Source organism: Abrus precatorius, unplaced genomic scaffold (assembly GCF_003935025.1).
Source record: "Abrus precatorius isolate BTA unplaced genomic scaffold, Abrus_2018 Scaffold2, whole genome shotgun sequence".
Taxonomy (NCBI): Eukaryota; Viridiplantae; Streptophyta; class Magnoliopsida; order Fabales; family Fabaceae; genus Abrus; species Abrus precatorius.
This window is the reverse complement of record NW_020874362.1, coordinates 5673960-5690932: the sequence shown is the minus strand read 5'-3', so window position 1 is coordinate 5690932 and position 16973 is coordinate 5673960. Positions and strand designations below refer to the sequence as shown.

The window sequence follows — 16973 nt, the reverse complement described above, 5'->3', positions numbered from 1 at the left end:
ATCCAAATCAATGCAAAGTAAAGTACTAAATTTAAGATAAAATTGAACACGTTAAAAATAAATTAATTATTGTTATGTAATAATAAGATTTAATTAATTAAATTAATGAATTTAACTCTTACGCCAAGACATAATTTATATTAATTTAAAATTTTATCTAATTTTTTTTATAACATTCATTATATTACTCAACCATAACCAAATAGTAAACTATAAATCAACGTGCTTACTAATTCAACAATATATTTTATTTTTATAGCATACTCATTTTTATTTTAACGTTTACTATTATTTTACGTCTTTCATTTAAACAGGTCTACTTATTTATTGGGTACAAACAGCCGATACCGGTTACCTTAATCTTATGCAACCCAAAATGTCGCATGCTGGTCAACTTACACAGCGATATTATTGAAGAGGATGATTTGGTCTAAATTATTCAGTGACTCATACTTCTATACCTATCAAAATGGACTCCTGGAATTAAGTTTAAGAAAATTTTGTCCTATTTTATAATTTGAAAAACACAAGTCCCAGTTAATGTATAGCAATACTTTCAAGTAACCTATCAAGAAAAAGTCAGTATAAGTTAAAAAAGAAACATAAACCCAAAACCTAACGGTCAACATGATTCAACTTTATTATTTGAACCTAATCTTTACACATTTTTCTTTCGTAGCCTAGTAGGAGTACGTTATGCATGAAATTTAAAAAATATTTAACCTAGTTTATGGATAACAGTAAAACATAATAAGAGACAACACATAGGACAAACTAATCTAAGCAATGGAAAGAGGTCAAGATGGACGAGAGACAAGCACATTAATATGAGATATTAATTTGTTAAAATTTACCATCAATTTGTGACCACATTATTCCAATGGACTGATTCAATAAATATTCATGAGCATTTGCACATCTGAACAAACTATAGATACTTGCAAGAAACAAAGGATACTGATAACCACATTTACTGATGATAATTTTTTATATGAATTTTGAAGTGAATATATTTTGACATTTCAATGACCAGTCATTTGGTTTCAGACCTTCCAGATGATATAATCATTTAGTAAGCAGAGTCTCATTCGATTTAACATTAGGTTGGCTTGATTAATTCCTCCCATGAATTATCATCGTATGGAAGAGTAGGTGATGAACTCTCTTGAAGTAAATTGAAATGGCTGATGTGGAATAGGGTTCCTGCAAAAGGGGTTCACATAAAAGATATCAACTGACATATTTATAACTGTATCTAGAAAATTGCTTAAGAAGTATAAGGAGACGCACGGTCGAGGACCATAAACTTTGATTTGCCGGACATGAGTATCCCTCCCATTGAGATGGTTTGACAATACAGCAATTTGCAGCATGAAAGTGTTCACAAAGGTTTCTCTGTAATTGGTAAAAGGCAATTATAAGCTTCTATCTGGAATGAAGGAGAAGCAATCAACGAGTCATCACATTGTCTCATTTACCAACACTATGGCTTCATTGACATTTTTCAATTTCATAATAAGAATCAAAGCCAGTGGTTTAATAAATGAACAAGAATTGTTTATTACAGTCATGCATATTAACAAACAAATAAGCGAGTAGTACCACTGCTTATCCAATCCAATTTTTCAATTCACAAATGGGGAAACACATCCTCGCTTCCCAGCCTTGAACACAAATCCAGGAAAATAGGGAGTGAATTAAAAGAAAAACCAGTAAAATACTAAAACTTCCGCAGCAAAAAACAATTCAGTCACTGCTTTAGATCACTTGGCAAGAATACTGGCCCAGACACTCTACAAACAAGAAGGGAGAAAAAAAAGTCCATCCCGATTTCATCACTTCAAACTCCAAGAGTCTTTAAAAATCATCGAAAGTTTGGATGGCAGTGATGCGTTTTCGATCTTTACTGGAATTGATTCACGATTTCTCAAACCAAATCGGTTTTCAAACAAAAATCAACGGTGAAAAAAAGTGATGCACGGTTTTGCATGCAAGTTGGATGGCAATAATAAATTTTTCATTTTACTGGAACTGATTTCATAAGCTTTACAAACAGGCCCTGAAACTATACAGGCACTAACTGTAAAAAAGAAACAAAATAACAGAATTAGCTTTATAAGACTCTCTTAAACGTTGGATTTCCTACATTAAACTATGAGGCCGTGTTGTCCCCTTCTTCTTTTCTTTCTCTCTCTCTCTCCTTTCTTTTAAAAAAATATATGATCATCTACAGGCAGAGGAGAGTGAATATAAAAACCTCTGAGATAGTAGGGAAAAAAAAAAAAAAAAGACAAGACAGAAGCACGTACCGAGGATCAACACCAGACAAGGAGAGATAAACCCAACCAGTAGGCTTCACAAGTTCCACAGTTTTAATCTCCTAAAAAACTTACCCAATTCATTCACCAATCACAATCTCAATAAAACCAATAACACAAGGGAGCAAAACTACCTTCAAATTGTGAAAGCCATCACCGGCACGAATGGAAATTTTGCTAGGTGTGTAACTCTCGTCAAGCTTGAAATCCACATACAGCACAATTAACTGCGATAACAGAAAAAAAAAGAAAGATTAAAATAATATTAATTAAATAATTAATTAATTTGAAATTTGAAGAGGAGGATGCGCGTACTTGTAATCTAACTTTCTTTTGAAACTGAATGTTAACCAAATGGGGTTGGGCTCCGTCAGATCTGAAAGAAAGTAAAAGTGTGGTATGTTGGGAATGCGAATGAATAAATAAGAGAGAGAGAGAGAGAGAGTGAGGGTCTCACTGCCAATAGGTTAAGATGTTGTCGTCACGGAGCGAGGAAACGCCGTTACCGGGTTTGCAGGAACTGACGCTCCAAGCGGCCTTCTTTCCCATTTCCGTTAAGTCGTCATCCACTATGAGCAATTTGTTCCCTCCGTTCAACTTTCCTTCTTCTTCGCCCTCCGATGATTCTGCGGCCATTTCTCTATCTCAAACCCTATCCCTCTCTTTTCCCCCTTTCTTTATTTCACCGCCAAAACCAGAGATGAGAGTTGAGGAAACGCAGATGAAATGGAGAAGAAGAACTTAACTGAAGAACCAACAACAAAAACAAAACAAAAGTTTAATTTAAGCTCAAGACTGAGTGAAGGGACGACCAAAGTTGCTCGTCTCGCGTATCAAGTAACCACAATTTTGAGCTTTAATTAATCGGGGGAAAATTTTTTAATAATAAGTTGCCTTTATAATTAATCATAAAATTTAATATTTATACACGTTAAATTAAAATAATTTAAGAGGATTATTTTATTTATTTTTTAAAAATTATTACTATTTTATTTTATTTAAGATGATTACTTTTTGTTTTTAAATACAGTTATTTGCAAAATAGTTGGATAATTTTAATCATAAATTTTTTAAATTTTTCTTATGACGACTTTAATTATTTTCTCAAATATATTAATTCTTTTTATAAAATATATTTTCCTTATAAAGAATTTCCTTCTCAAAATAATCATATCCAAACAATAAACATGCTTTAAATTAGATTTTCCACGCCTGCCATATGCATGTGTATATTTTTATTCTTATGATATTAAACTTAATTTAAACTATAATTTATTTATGTTGCTACTATCTAAATTATTAAATACAAATGCTATAACTTATTTAGAAAACAATCAAGCTATTTATTTTAGTCTCCGTTGATTTTACTTAGCAGTAATTCCATTTTAAAAAAATTGTGATATCAAATAACATTTTTTAAAAGATTCATAGCATTGAAAGAACTTACGATATTTACTCTTACAATTTACCTGTATGTATTCTTTTATACTTATAATGAGACTTATTCGAAATTTTAAATTACAACCTTTTTATCTTTCTAAACTAATTGATTAATAATCTGTGTTAATTATAAGAAGAAGAAGATTTTGCACAACACATTAGAATAAAAATATTATTAATTTATGTATTAATTCTGTAAATATTTGTCATATTAAATATTATTTTAAAGATTAAAAGATTCATAATAATATATTTGTACAATGTAAGTATATGTATTTTTCTAGACTTAAAGAAGATCTACATAATGCATATTAACTATTTATAATTTTATGTGTTAATTCTCTGGTCCATACATTTTTTTCACACACCAATAGAACAATGGGATTAACATGTTTATATAATATTCACCATTGAACTGCATCCTTTCAAATATCAACAACTTAAGTTACAAATGTGCATTACCCTAAGATATATTTATTTTGTTTCACGGTTAAATTAAATATTTCCACCCATCATTTGTTTTATATTTTCCCTATATCTTATACAGAATTTGTATTTGCCCCTATTAATTTGTATAAAAATATGAAAAGAATAAGTAAAAATTCGCTTAATTAAGAGATATTTTTCATTTTTTCGTTTTTCATTACCTGGTTATTGTGAAGGAAGCAACCCCACTGGACCTGTCAGAGACCTTTTCTTCTTTCTTTATACCTTGCATCTGCCATATCTTGATTTAGCATCTTGTACATGTATTACAGGAAGGTCAAGGACGGCAGAATAGGCAACTAGCCGTGGCCTACCACAGGCGGCGGAAGAAAGTGCCCCCTTATAGTTCTTGCGGAGTTGCTTCCTTCACCATAAAACGTGCACCTTCCAATATCTATAGGCAAGGGTCTACAAATCAAGAACTTGAAACATAACATTTAACGTACTAACTTCAAGTTCAAACCAGGAAATGAAAGAGAGAAAAATGAGAGAGATGGAGCTGGTTTTGTTTGTGACTTTTTATTTGCTTAAGCAAAAGTATTTATGTATTTTTTTATATTTTTATACGATTTATTTAAGTGAATTTTAATTTGTTTAAGAAAAAAAAAATTTAGCATTCAACTTTTGCTATAATAACAAAGAATCTAGATCCCATCGTAAATCCATTCCAAACATGCTTTGAAAGGAATTCAAATAATACAATTCATGTAAATAAAAATAAAATTCAAGTATCATAGCGACAAAGAAACATAATATAAAATGTAATCAATCTACCTAAAACTAATTTAAACTGTTATGTAGGGCAGAATTAGCTAAAAGATGGTATAATGAATGACAATTACATAGGTAAGAATTGTCATGTATTTCTATATTTCATGTTACCGGAGAATTAAGAATGTGACCAGATCGGATATTTATGGAAGAGAGAACGCTGAAGCCTGAAGGCTTCCAAGATATAACTATTGCACGTTTTTTTTTATCTCGTGCCAAAAGATAAATGTTACACTTCTCAACAATGTAATTATGCATTCTAAAATATCGATACATGCAATATATGCCTAATGATAAGTGTTATCATGCTACTTCACCGATCTTGGTTTCTTTGCGAATTATTACGTTTTAAAGAATCAAAAGCTTTTCAAATTACCTACTGGCTATAATTATCTTTTTTAATATAGGTAATCTTCAATTCTTTGACAAAGGTATAGCTCAAATAAAGAAGTGTCATCACATGTGGAAATAACGTTAAATAATGATAAATTAAAAAAATTAATTTTTTATACTTGAGTCTTTTACCACATTTCACGCAGATTTTAGACTTCGAATCTTCTTTTTAAGAAAAAACAGTGCAGCTCCTATTTAGAAACTAATGAAGTGGATCTCTTTCAAATTTGTGAAATCCTAGAAGTACTTCATGGTAGTACTTCGCAGCAAAATTAAGCACCGAGCTCAACGTACCTAAAGGCCAAAAACGCATTTTAGTCAAATTGGTTTAATATGCTTAATGATTCTTGAAATTTTGGTTACATAAATAATAAAATCTCTAGCTGATTGAACTACGCGCTAACCCAAATGGTATGTATCTGTTATTTTAAAGATGGGTCACTCTTTGTTGTCTGTAAATATATGGCACTTCAGTTTCATTTGTTATTGCATGATGGTAAATACATTTTTCAAGTACGTAAAGGAAAAAGAAAAAACAACATCGAATGGCGTATGATTTGACAAATTAAAAAAAAGGGGGCTAAAATTGAATGGACACAGTGAAAGGAAATTGTAACGATAAATGATAAGAAAGAATTATTACGAACATTACACAAACTTCATATTACATAAAAGAGATAAAAGGATAAGGTTGTAATTAGCATGTCATAAGCATTGCAGCACAGTTTTGAAGATAAAATGATGACAGTATCATACAACTTTTGTTTCTAATTAGACATCATCGCGGCGACATCTTAGTATTGGAGAGCAGCCACGATTGTAAGGTGGTGGTTTAGCATATTGATTGTTCTCATGCTTGGAAACTTTACGTCCTCTTACGTCACGGAGGTTGATATATACACTTTTGTCACCTGGTAAGCCATGATTGAATATTGCCATGCTGAGCAGAAGAATGCAAAAGAACCAAGCCTTCATGATGAAATAAATTCCGTGTAACCCAACCACCACCTTTAGTATTGTGTTCTTCGAGCCAAGTTTTTATTTTGGATTTCGTCTCTTTTCTGCAATTGTGAACATTATATCTTGCAAATTTATATTCGAGTTTATTGGTTGTCGTTATGAAAAAACGAAGTTTGAGTCCAACTTAGTGGTGAAAAAATGAGCTTATTTTTGGCAATAAAGTTTTAGGAAAAATTCGTTAGTTACTCGTTGTGATGGTTACTAAGTATAATATGTTAGAACATATTCATCTAAATTTACTATTAATATAAGTCTCATATAGTTTTGAATTTGTTATTTTGGTTATAAACGTGAGGCATCTTATTCGATTGGTTTTATTATACTAAAACTTCCAACAAAAGTTAATTTTCTTCCTAAACTCTCCTACAAGGATGTAAATGAATTAGGTTATTCGTAAATTATTTAAATACAACTAATTATATGTTGAATTAAGTTTATTTATTTACATACACAATCATAAGGATATTAAGCTTGATTATTTAGATAAATCAACTCAAAACGTTACGACATTAATAATTTTTAAATAATTTGTGTATACACACACTATTTACCTACTGTTATTTTTCAAATATCATATTTAAAATAAATGACTATAAATATTTTTATAAAAATTCACCATTTCATATCAATAAATCAGTTATCTTTATGAATACCAACATAATATTTTATTATAATTTTATATGCTTTTAACACAAAGATATTTGTTAAATACTAAATCAATAAACAAAGTTTACTCAAATATATAAACATGTGAAGCTTGAATAACATATTTTTTCATAAAACTCAAGCCAAACTTTAAATATTTGACTCAACTTATTTATATTCCTACCTCTTAGTTAGCCTCGTTCGTTAACAAGGTGGTCAAAAATCGAAAATCAAGATTGAAGAGTAAGGAAGGTCCTAAATTGATGAATCTTAACATGACTTATAAGAATAAACTAAAATATAAAAAATATTTAAATACATATTTATACAAATAACAAAAATAATATATATGTATAAAATAACCCTTAAATCACACTAATCATTTAATTAAAATTCAACAAAAGATTCATACGGTCTTTAACAACTCAAAAGTTATAAAGTCACAAGTTTTTATCAAAATAAACGAAATACATTATAAAATTGCAGCAAATAATTGAACATTTCAATTCTAAATATATAACAAATTATTCAAATTTTGATCACAATAATCATTTTCTATGTTATTTTTTATCTTTATCAATTTTTTTTATCAAATTTTTACATTTGCTAATGTTAATATATTCTAAATTAAAAATATTTGAATCATCAAAAAAATGTCAAACCAACATCTTCATCAATATCTTTTTCTATTAAAAGCATTTCTTCTTCAATTGAAAGATCTAAATCTATATCCAAATCTGAATTTTGAATATTCTCCATAATCCAATTATTAGAGGAAATATTTTCTACATCATACTCGTGTTCTCTTAGTTTGCTTTTTCTTTTATCCAATTTAGAGGTGGTCATCATAAAAACAATATCATTCATTATTTTTTGCTTCAAATAGTTTCTTTTTTTACTGTGGACTTAAATAAAAACCAAATCAATTAACACCTAATAAATGTACCAAACAATTTTAAGAATAGAATACATAAAATTAAATATTTACCATTTTAAATGTACTCTAATTGCGTTAGGAACTACATGTCAAATTTAATACATATATAACAAATCATTGTAGATCTAAATGTTAATTGCAGTAAGATTTCTACCATCAGGTTGGAATTTTGTTTTAAGTCTAGCAATAACTACAAAATTATCAAAACACTTTGATTTACTTTTAAAATCATTAAGTTAAAAATCAATCTTATTTATTTCTTTAATATCTTCAATCATTCTTTTTAAACAATTATAAAGTCTGGATTGTACTTCAATATCATATTTAAGTTGGGACTATAGTGCAAAATATGATTAAAAAAATAGCTCGCAATATGCAAAAGTATATAATTGGTTGTCTCATCTCTCATTAATAACATTCTATATTAGCCTATAACTAAAGTGTGAAAAAAAAAATTTAGTTTTTAAAAATAACTTTAAAATTAAACTTCTAAAAAATAATTTACCTTTTTCTTGAGCACTTTGTATCTTTTTTTTTTAGCCTAATCCATTTCTTCATAAATAAATCTCATAACCAGCTTCTTGTCTGAATCCACTAATCGAAGCACTTTGATCAAAGGATAAGCGCCCCTCAAACATATCACAATATTTTTCCAAAAGTCCTTATTCATAATTTTCAACCGTTTTCCCATTATTCTTTAGATGCGAACGTTCTTACCAAAGTTCTTTTGTTGTTATTCAGACAACCCAAAGTTAAGTGACATATAGCAAAACATGTAAGGGGCAAGTCTAATCAAATTCATTCCTTTGGTAAGGTGATACAGGAAAGAAATGAGACTACTACTTGAATAAACTAGGGTTGTAATCTTCTTACCACGCGCAATTGTCTCTTTGTGAATTAAAATTTCTTTTAAAAATTATCTAGCATTAGATAAAATTTTCTTTTTCTCTATTCACTTGTTATCATCAACATTAACACTTGCTCTTCCTAAATATTCCTTTTGACTTCTTTATCAAACCACATTTCCTTATGAACTTCATCACTAACGGATGAGATGACTTCAACATCCTTTGGGGTTCCAGCCAAATGGTGCTTCAACCTATAAATTTTTTTATTGACGCTTCCTCACAATATTTGCAATTACTTTTTCTTATACCTCATGATCTGAAATGTCAGTTTCCACCCCCACATAATCCCTATTTCTCGGAGTATTTCTCAGTATTTTCCCATTGCTGTCATCCCTACTTAAATTATTAACCTTGTTACTGCTCCCAACAGCACCACTGTGACCACTTGCCATTTTCGCCAAAAACAGAGCACACAAACACAGCAACAGGGAAGGGAAAAGAAGGCGAAGCCAAGTGCTCAAGGCTTGGTACAAAGAAGGACGAATTAGAACACAACAACTGAGGAGACGCAACCCGTACGCAGAGTTGGAGGCACGAAGACAATGACGAACACAGCTTTTTGAAGGAGAATGTTGTGGAAGAGTTGAAGATCGAGAGAGGAGAGGGTAATCAACACGCATGCAATGTATGCGACCCATTTGTTTAAAAAGATAAAAAATAGGATTTTTTTTTTCTTTTTAATTTCGAGTCCGCGACCTGACTCGTTTTGCATGCGGGTTTTACGCATTTTCGAGCGCTCTGCTCCTACGCTCCAACCCTCCAACGCAGCGCTCTGCTCCAGCTTAGACACCGCGCCTCAGCAGTGTGCGACTCGTTAATACGTTGGAAAAGCGTTGAATCGGGCGATTAACCGCTCCAACGCGCGCTTTTGACAACACCGGATTATAGTCATTAGAGTAGAAGGCATATTCTTGATTTAACAACATAGATTCATCTGTAATTTGTTCAAATATATCATTATTCAATGCCAAACTTTCCTACCATAGAAGAGGTATTTCAATTTATCTTCGTTATCGGCCTTTAGCTGTACACAAATGACAAAATTATATAAAAATTACAAAGTGTATGATAAAGATACTCTTTATGGATAGTTATTAGTTGAACTTTATTAAAAATGACAAAGTGTATGCTAAAGATTGCGTTGCTATGATTCCTCAACTATACATTCAAAAGAGCACCCAACCTAGCTAGTTTGATATCAAAACACATTTAACATATGGATTCCGTAGTAGGAAACTATAGGATCGGCAGAGCATACTAGATATATTACTCACGCATAAAAAGAGATTACTATTCTAACATGGTTAGTTGGTTACAATTCTTTTAAAAGAAAAAAAAAATAATTGCAAATATTATGAGAATGTTTGTAGCAACTGCTGAGAGAATTTTGAATTCTCTAGGTCCTTTTCAGTTAAATCTTTTTCAACATAAAATAAGCTAATACAAACAAACACCGAGTGTGATATGTGAACAATAAAAACCATTCTATTTTAAAATCAGTGCTCACAATATATTGTTTAACATATACATTAGCAAATACAAATAGAAAGGCAGCCCAGTGCCTTACCCACTAAGGCTGTTTCTATAACTAGAATCCATTATCACCAAGTCACAGGAAGCAAACATCCATCTAACATCTTGTGAGGAAAAGAGAAAGAAGAGAACTTCTCAACTTTCTAGTCCATCCCTAACTTGGCATGTCAAAATAACTATACATCATAAAACAGAACTATACATCTCACAATTGCAGTTACTGAGCAAAATTATGAAGCAAAGTATTGTAATGAACACTTGGAGCCAATATACGCTGCAATATGAGATTAGTATCGAGAGCAAGAAAGGCCTAATCTATACCCACTAACAAAGATAAAAACACTATCCAAAAGTCCTACCTGCCATCCAGCAATCCAAAATGTCTCTTATGAAGAACATAATTTGTAGTCCCCATAAAAAGGAGCTGGAGGATATATACAGAATGAGCGGGTCAAAATGCACGGGAATTCAGTTTCATCTCTTGTTTTTTGATGCAATTGAACTGGGTTTTGAGAAGAGTGATAGTATCTTCAAAAGTGATGATTTCTTTTTTTGACAGTGACGGTTAGAGTCTTGAGAGGCATTGAGATTTGGCTCATAGTAATCTTCATTCTCAAAGTCGTTTAAATCCCTCAAAAGTCTGAGCAGTTCAAGGGCATATGCCTTTGCGATATCACTTCCTTTATTGGAGATGTTGACAAGAGAAGGGATAATCCCCTCATACATAACCAACTCACAGTATTCCACGCGTTGAGAGCATAACGAGAGTAGAACAGCCAGTGCAGGTTCTTTTTCCTCATCATTGTCAGTCCCAAGTATTTCAACAACAGAAGATATGCATCCTTTCGTTTCAGCAACAGCAACCCTACCCTCTTCAGTATCACAAAGGTTTTTCAAAATATAAATACAGTCTCTCAAAAGGGTCCTGTCTTCAAAAAATGGCAGTAATTTTGGGATGCACCCAAGAGAAACCATGTGGAGACAAATTTCACCATTGGATGAAAGATTATGCATTATTTTAATAGCTTTTTGTTGGAACTCTACGTTACCAGAATCAAGGATCTTTGAAACAGAAGTGAGTACACTGGAAGCTGCAATGTTAGCCTTTTCATACCAATTCCCAGACAGTTCTTCCATTATGGTAAGAGCTTCTCCAATCACTTCTGTGTCAAGAAGACTTGTCAACATACTGCATGTATCTTCACTTAAATTGGTCATACCATTTCTGCAGTGCATAAAAACCACAAAGAAGTCATTCCAATATCAAAACAGGAGCACTGATGAAGTAAAATGGCATTCTTAAATTGGAACGGAACTTCTTTTCTCCTGCTTTCGGGAAGCAAATCCATCAAATGTGTTATAGCTGTAAACATTCAAAATTGGACACCACTATAATTTAAATGTATCTGCCAATCACTTGGAATGAGATTTTTTTTTTTTAAATTAACATAACAAGCTTTCCTTGTTACTATAAAACTAAGTGAATCTTGCTTTCAATATAATAAATTTTAATATATTCTGTAACAACTCAATAAAAAAATGTAAGCAAAGCTAAATAACTAGCAATGAACCAAGAACCAAATTTGCAAGGGAAAAAGGAAATTGTACCTGCAGCCCTTCATAAATTCCATCAGCAACTTAGTTCCAGCTCTCAGAGCTTTTATGTCATGCATTTCACATGCAGTGCTCAGAAATCTCATGAGTGAATCAATGAAATTCTCAGATGACACGGAGGACAAAGATTGGTAATTGCATTTGAAATCTCTTTTTATATCTTCAATGATTTGGCATTGAGAATCCCATTGATGTTCATGGAGTTTAGACAAACACGTCAAGTTCGAGTCATGTATCTGTGCTTGAGATTGATGCCCGTGAGAATTGTCACTGGTCTTGTTCAACATCAAATCTAAGCCATGATTGTCCTTAGCATGTGAGGAATCTGAATTATAACTGGTATCTAATGATCCAAGTGACACGTTACTAAAATCCATTTGCAAGTTCAAATCATTCATAGAACTTCCAAAACTCCTAATCGAAGTGGAGGAGGTTTCCCATGAACGCAAATCATGTGATTGCCTAATTGGGTCAGGAATGGAGACTCCATTACTTTCACACCACTTTGATATTAAGGTCTTAATGACAACATTTGGAGTCATTGCCAAATGATCCAGTTTCTTTTTAGTTTTTGGGCATATAGTATTACCCTCATTAAACCACTTTTGTATCCACATCCTTTCATATGTTTCTCCTGAAGCAATTGCAACAGGGTCATACATCAACCTTAAAGATATTGGACATGTATATTCCTTAGGAGGTGTAACACTACCCAACTCACTGGCATCAGTTCTATACTGACCATGCTTCAAGTATGGGTCTGATTTGACATGAAGGATGCTTTGAGACTCATGACCAGAGTTCTTAGTTGCAATTGGTCCTTGGCTATGAGAATAGACCTCCATTTGTTCTCCTTTGATTGATTTTCTGTGCTTTATCAGAAGATACAAAAGATTATTCAAGATAGTCTTTTTGGTCTGGTTATTTGGTTTGACATTTTCTAGCAATTTCCTGATAGATCTTTTCTCTATTAAGATGGCCTTCGGGGATGTAATACCAAGTCTTGCAGCTACGAACTGAAAAGCTTTAATTTCAGAATTGTCCATTGAATCTTTATCAGAGGTTGAAGGACCTGGCTGGAGCAACTCTCTCGCTACCCTCCCAGCTTCTTCTTCAGCAGAGTCCAGGACAAATGTCACACACTCAATATCATCAATTAGCCGAGAAATCTGCAAGACAATGCAATGCCAACTAAACCATTGAAATGAAGCTCCAAATAAATATATTTTGTAACAAATAGATCAAATATAGCAAAAATAATAAAATAAAATATCAGATATTTCAGAACAATAAATCCTATCCAGAAATATGCAGCCATCGACAATATTCAATTAGAAAACAAATTCTTCACTATTGTGTGGATTGTTTTTAATGTTTAAGAACTAGATGAGTTCTAAGATAAGTGCCTGATTCATAGGTAGACATTAGGAACTGTAAGTTGGTAATATGAAGGAGTGTATGAGACACATAAAAATGGATAGGGGTGCCACTTGACTAACCTCTGAAGCCAACATAACTGGAACCATATTCTGAATCTGGACTAAGCTTATCTCTAACAATTGTTTTGCCTTTTGGCATTTTGAGACTATGGATTCCCCTGTTATTGCCTGAAAACGATATTAAAACCAACGGAATTAGCATGCAACATGCTACTAGTATCATAAATGATGATATGATATGTAACTCCATATTTTTCTATACATGATAAGCTTATTTCCAAATCTTTGCACGAGTCTGATATGATAGTACAATATAAGAAAAATTGTTTAAAAAATTTTGAACTTTAATAAATAAGAAATGGTGACCCCATCCATGACTTGTTTAAGATATTATTTATGCAGATTTCAAAACACTAGATATTTTGTCTATTTGAAATAATAAAAAGAACTACACACCATGTAGAGTTTACTAGATTCAGAGCAGTGTAGCAGGAGTTGTTTGGCTTTATCAATTGCACTGATTAGCAAACATAGAGCCTGTTGTCCTGATGAGGATGGAGGGCGTGCTGCCTCTATGCGTGGAAATATCCGCAAGATTCTATCAACTAATTCCCTGAGTTCTGTGCACATTGTATGATGTACCTTTAAAGATGAATTACAATAAAAAAAAATGCTTAGTTCCAACATGCAAGTGTAGTTGAACAAGCACCCACATATCCTAATAGTAAAAGCCAGGCCATAGAGTCAGCAGATTTTTAAGAAAGGAACAAATCAAAGGCAATTAATTTAAAAATAACGACCTAATGACTGACTGAGTAAAAGGCTTGTAACATACATAAATTCAACTATTTTCTGTACCTTAAAGGACCGAGGATTTGGTAATGTCTCTACTACGTCGCAGCAATCAGTTCCCATTCAGGGGAGTATCCTAAGCTACAAATTAGCAAGGGAAAGAACGTTAAGCCAGTTAACGAAATTCTTGCACAAAATCATGCATAGTGGTTTTAAAGAAAATTTTCCTGCATGGGAAACATCAAACTCCAGTTTATGGTTTTCAACATACAAAGTAATAATTTTGGGCTGCAAAAATTTGACCTATATGCCAGAAATTATGAAGCCTATCACAAAAGAGTGAGAAAGGTAGTATTCACCCTCAACACAGTAAAACACCAACATGAAAGTAAGCATAAAAACAAAAGCCAAAGTGAAAAAGAAGATTTGGTGATTTATGTTGGGATGCTTTGGCGAATAAAGTAAAACTATGGTATCTTCATTGCCTAAATCTAAATTCCAAGTACTGGAATTTCCATATGGTATTCAAAATATACCGTTAAAAATTTACACCTAAAATATATCTTATTCTAATTGCTCAAAAATCATCACACAAAGGACAGGCCAAATTCGAAAACCCAGATGTTCTGTAGATTTTCACTTACTGAACCCTTTTCTAACACATAACTTCAACCTATTGTTTAAGATCACGAGTTGCCAAACGACACTACTAATTCAACCGTTTCTCAAAAAGTTTTAAAAGCAATAAAGGAACTTCAACAAAAAAAAAATGATTTTCATCTTTCAGTATACTCTAGAATTAAACTATCCAAGCAAAAGACGAAAAAGAAATAATTTAAAAAGAAAACAAAAGCCAGTTTACTACATGAAAAAGGGGCAAACACATGATCAGTTCTAAGAGAAGACAAGAATTTAGTATTATATTGGAAACGATTTGAACGTAAACGAACATAGCAACTTCAATTACACCGTAGCAAACAAAGAAGGAGAAATAAATTACCTAGAATAACGAAGATGATAAGAAGAAACCTTCCACCAGATCCAAAGAGATTAATTCCAAACCATCATTATTACACACTCCAAACATGCCACTAACCCACCACAATAGAAAAATCTCTTTCAAAAAGTGAAGGCCACTACACGCCAAGAGCCGCCAAATGAGCACTTACTAAAACAGTTAAATCGCCACTAACTTGATTTTGTGAGGTGAATTTAGAGTTTCAAACCATCATGAACCATCCGCAACGGTTCCAAGGAAAATTTTCTGGAAGTAAAAAGTATCACGTGCCCAAGTAACCAAATTCATTATACATCTTTATTATTATTATCATCTCGAAACCCCCCACTTTTGCAAAAGGATAAGCCAGAATTGATGATGATTTATGACAAATAGGAGAAAAGGAAAAAAAGAGAATAGATAGAGCAATGAATGCTGTGGTCAGTTTCAGAGGCACTATCGGAGCATTCAATTACGAAAACCCACCAAAGGTTAAAAAAAACAAAGGTTCTATCTTCAGTGAAAGCGAAGCATGGTTATGAAAACAGAATCAACCGTATTCAAGAAACAACAACAAACGTTAAGGCCAAAGAGTGAGCGATTTTGAGTTTCGACGAAGGTGGGAGAGAAAGAGAGAGAAGCGTAAAGGAGGGAAATAAAATATATGAACTATGAAGCAAATTATTAGGAAGAAATTGAAAAGTGTGAATTTTATTGGTAGCAGTAGGAAAGGATCAAATCGATGAAAGGGGAACGAAACAGCGTGGCAATCTCAGTGGCAGTGGCATTTTGACCAACGAATGGGGAAAGTGCCACTAAACAAATTGCAATGAACAGTGATCGTTTTTGGATTACCCGGCTTTGAGGGCTGTGATTTATTTTAACCGTCAATCTCAGCACACAGGTGGTCTTCGTGGGTCTCACAACGGTGGCTGTGACGAGGTTGGTGGTGGCAACCGTAGAGGTTTCCTAATTTTGATTTATAAATTACTAATAATAATTGATAAATAGGTTAATAATGAAGTCAAAAATAGCAAATGGTACTAAAAAGGTTAAAGCAGTGATTCACGAAAAGGACAGACACGGACGAAACATATGGATACGGACAAGACAGACAGAACAAGCGGTCTGTATTCCATCTTTTACTTTTCATTCAAGAATTATTTTTTAGATTTACCATTTTCTTTCATCATTTTATTTTTTATTTAAGCGACTATATTAATTATCTAAAAAAAATTAAAAGTTAAAGCTGCTAAAATGAGTCACCTGAACATTCCAGTTGACTCGTGTTTAATGACAATCTTTAGAGAATTGAGCTAAAATGGTCTGAATTTTATTTGAATTCATAAATTTCATGAGTTTTTGTTAGCTACACTTACATTAAACTTTGTTAGATTCGATTAAATGAAAATATAAAGTCGTTTTATTTAAAGCTCGAATTAAGTATATAGAAGTTAATTTTGTATGATGTGATATATAAATATTTTTAATTTAAAATTAAACTATAAAAATTTGAATTGTTAGAAAAAAAAACTTTAAGAAATAAATAAAAAAATGCATTTGAGATTCAATGTACTAGATAAAGTTTAATTATAATTTTAATTCCTCTTATTCCAACTATGTAGTATGTATGTTTTAGTTTCTTTTCGTTTAGTTAACTATATTTATCTAATTTTAGAA

General features: G+C 32.0%; 2 protein-coding genes across 6 annotated transcripts; both read right to left on the bottom strand.

The window, feature by feature from the left end:
* Positions 1–831: 831 nt before the first annotated feature.
* LOC113858697 (anaphase-promoting complex subunit 10) lies at positions 832–3168 on the bottom strand. 3 transcript variants are annotated; one of them, XM_027491430.1, is made up of 6 exons: positions 2776–3168; positions 2634–2694; positions 2453–2545; positions 2310–2380; positions 1291–1395; positions 832–1203 (listed from the first exon to the last, which is right to left on the bottom strand). In XM_027491430.1, exons 1-6 carry the CDS (start codon positions 2952–2954, stop codon positions 1134–1136), a joined length of 579 nt encoding a protein of 192 aa, XP_027347231.1. In that variant the 5' UTR covers positions 2955–3168; the 3' UTR covers positions 832–1133. The 3 variants fall into 3 exon arrangements, with proteins under 3 accessions (XP_027347231.1, XP_027347233.1, XP_027347232.1); XM_027491432.1 differs by having other exon boundaries at positions 971–1203; positions 2453–2518; XM_027491431.1 differs by having other exon boundaries at positions 971–1203; positions 2646–2694.
* Positions 3169–10380: 7212 nt separating this feature from the next.
* On the bottom strand, positions 10381–16146 carry LOC113857599 (U-box domain-containing protein 5-like). Of its 3 annotated transcripts, XM_027489669.1 has the most exons (7): positions 15297–15433; positions 14363–14437; positions 13961–14146; positions 13565–13672; positions 12060–13234; positions 11501–11676; positions 10388–11323 (listed from the first exon to the last, which is right to left on the bottom strand). In XM_027489669.1, exons 2-7 carry the CDS (start codon positions 14417–14419, stop codon positions 10926–10928), a joined length of 2100 nt encoding a protein of 699 aa, XP_027345470.1. In that variant the 5' UTR covers positions 14420–14437; positions 15297–15433; the 3' UTR covers positions 10388–10925. The 3 variants fall into 3 exon arrangements, with proteins under 3 accessions (XP_027345469.1, XP_027345467.1, XP_027345470.1); XM_027489666.1 differs by having other exon boundaries at positions 10383–11676; positions 15297–16146; XM_027489668.1 differs by lacking the exon at positions 15297–15433 and having other exon boundaries at positions 10381–11676; positions 14363–15185.
* Positions 16147–16973: the final 827 nt, after the last annotated feature.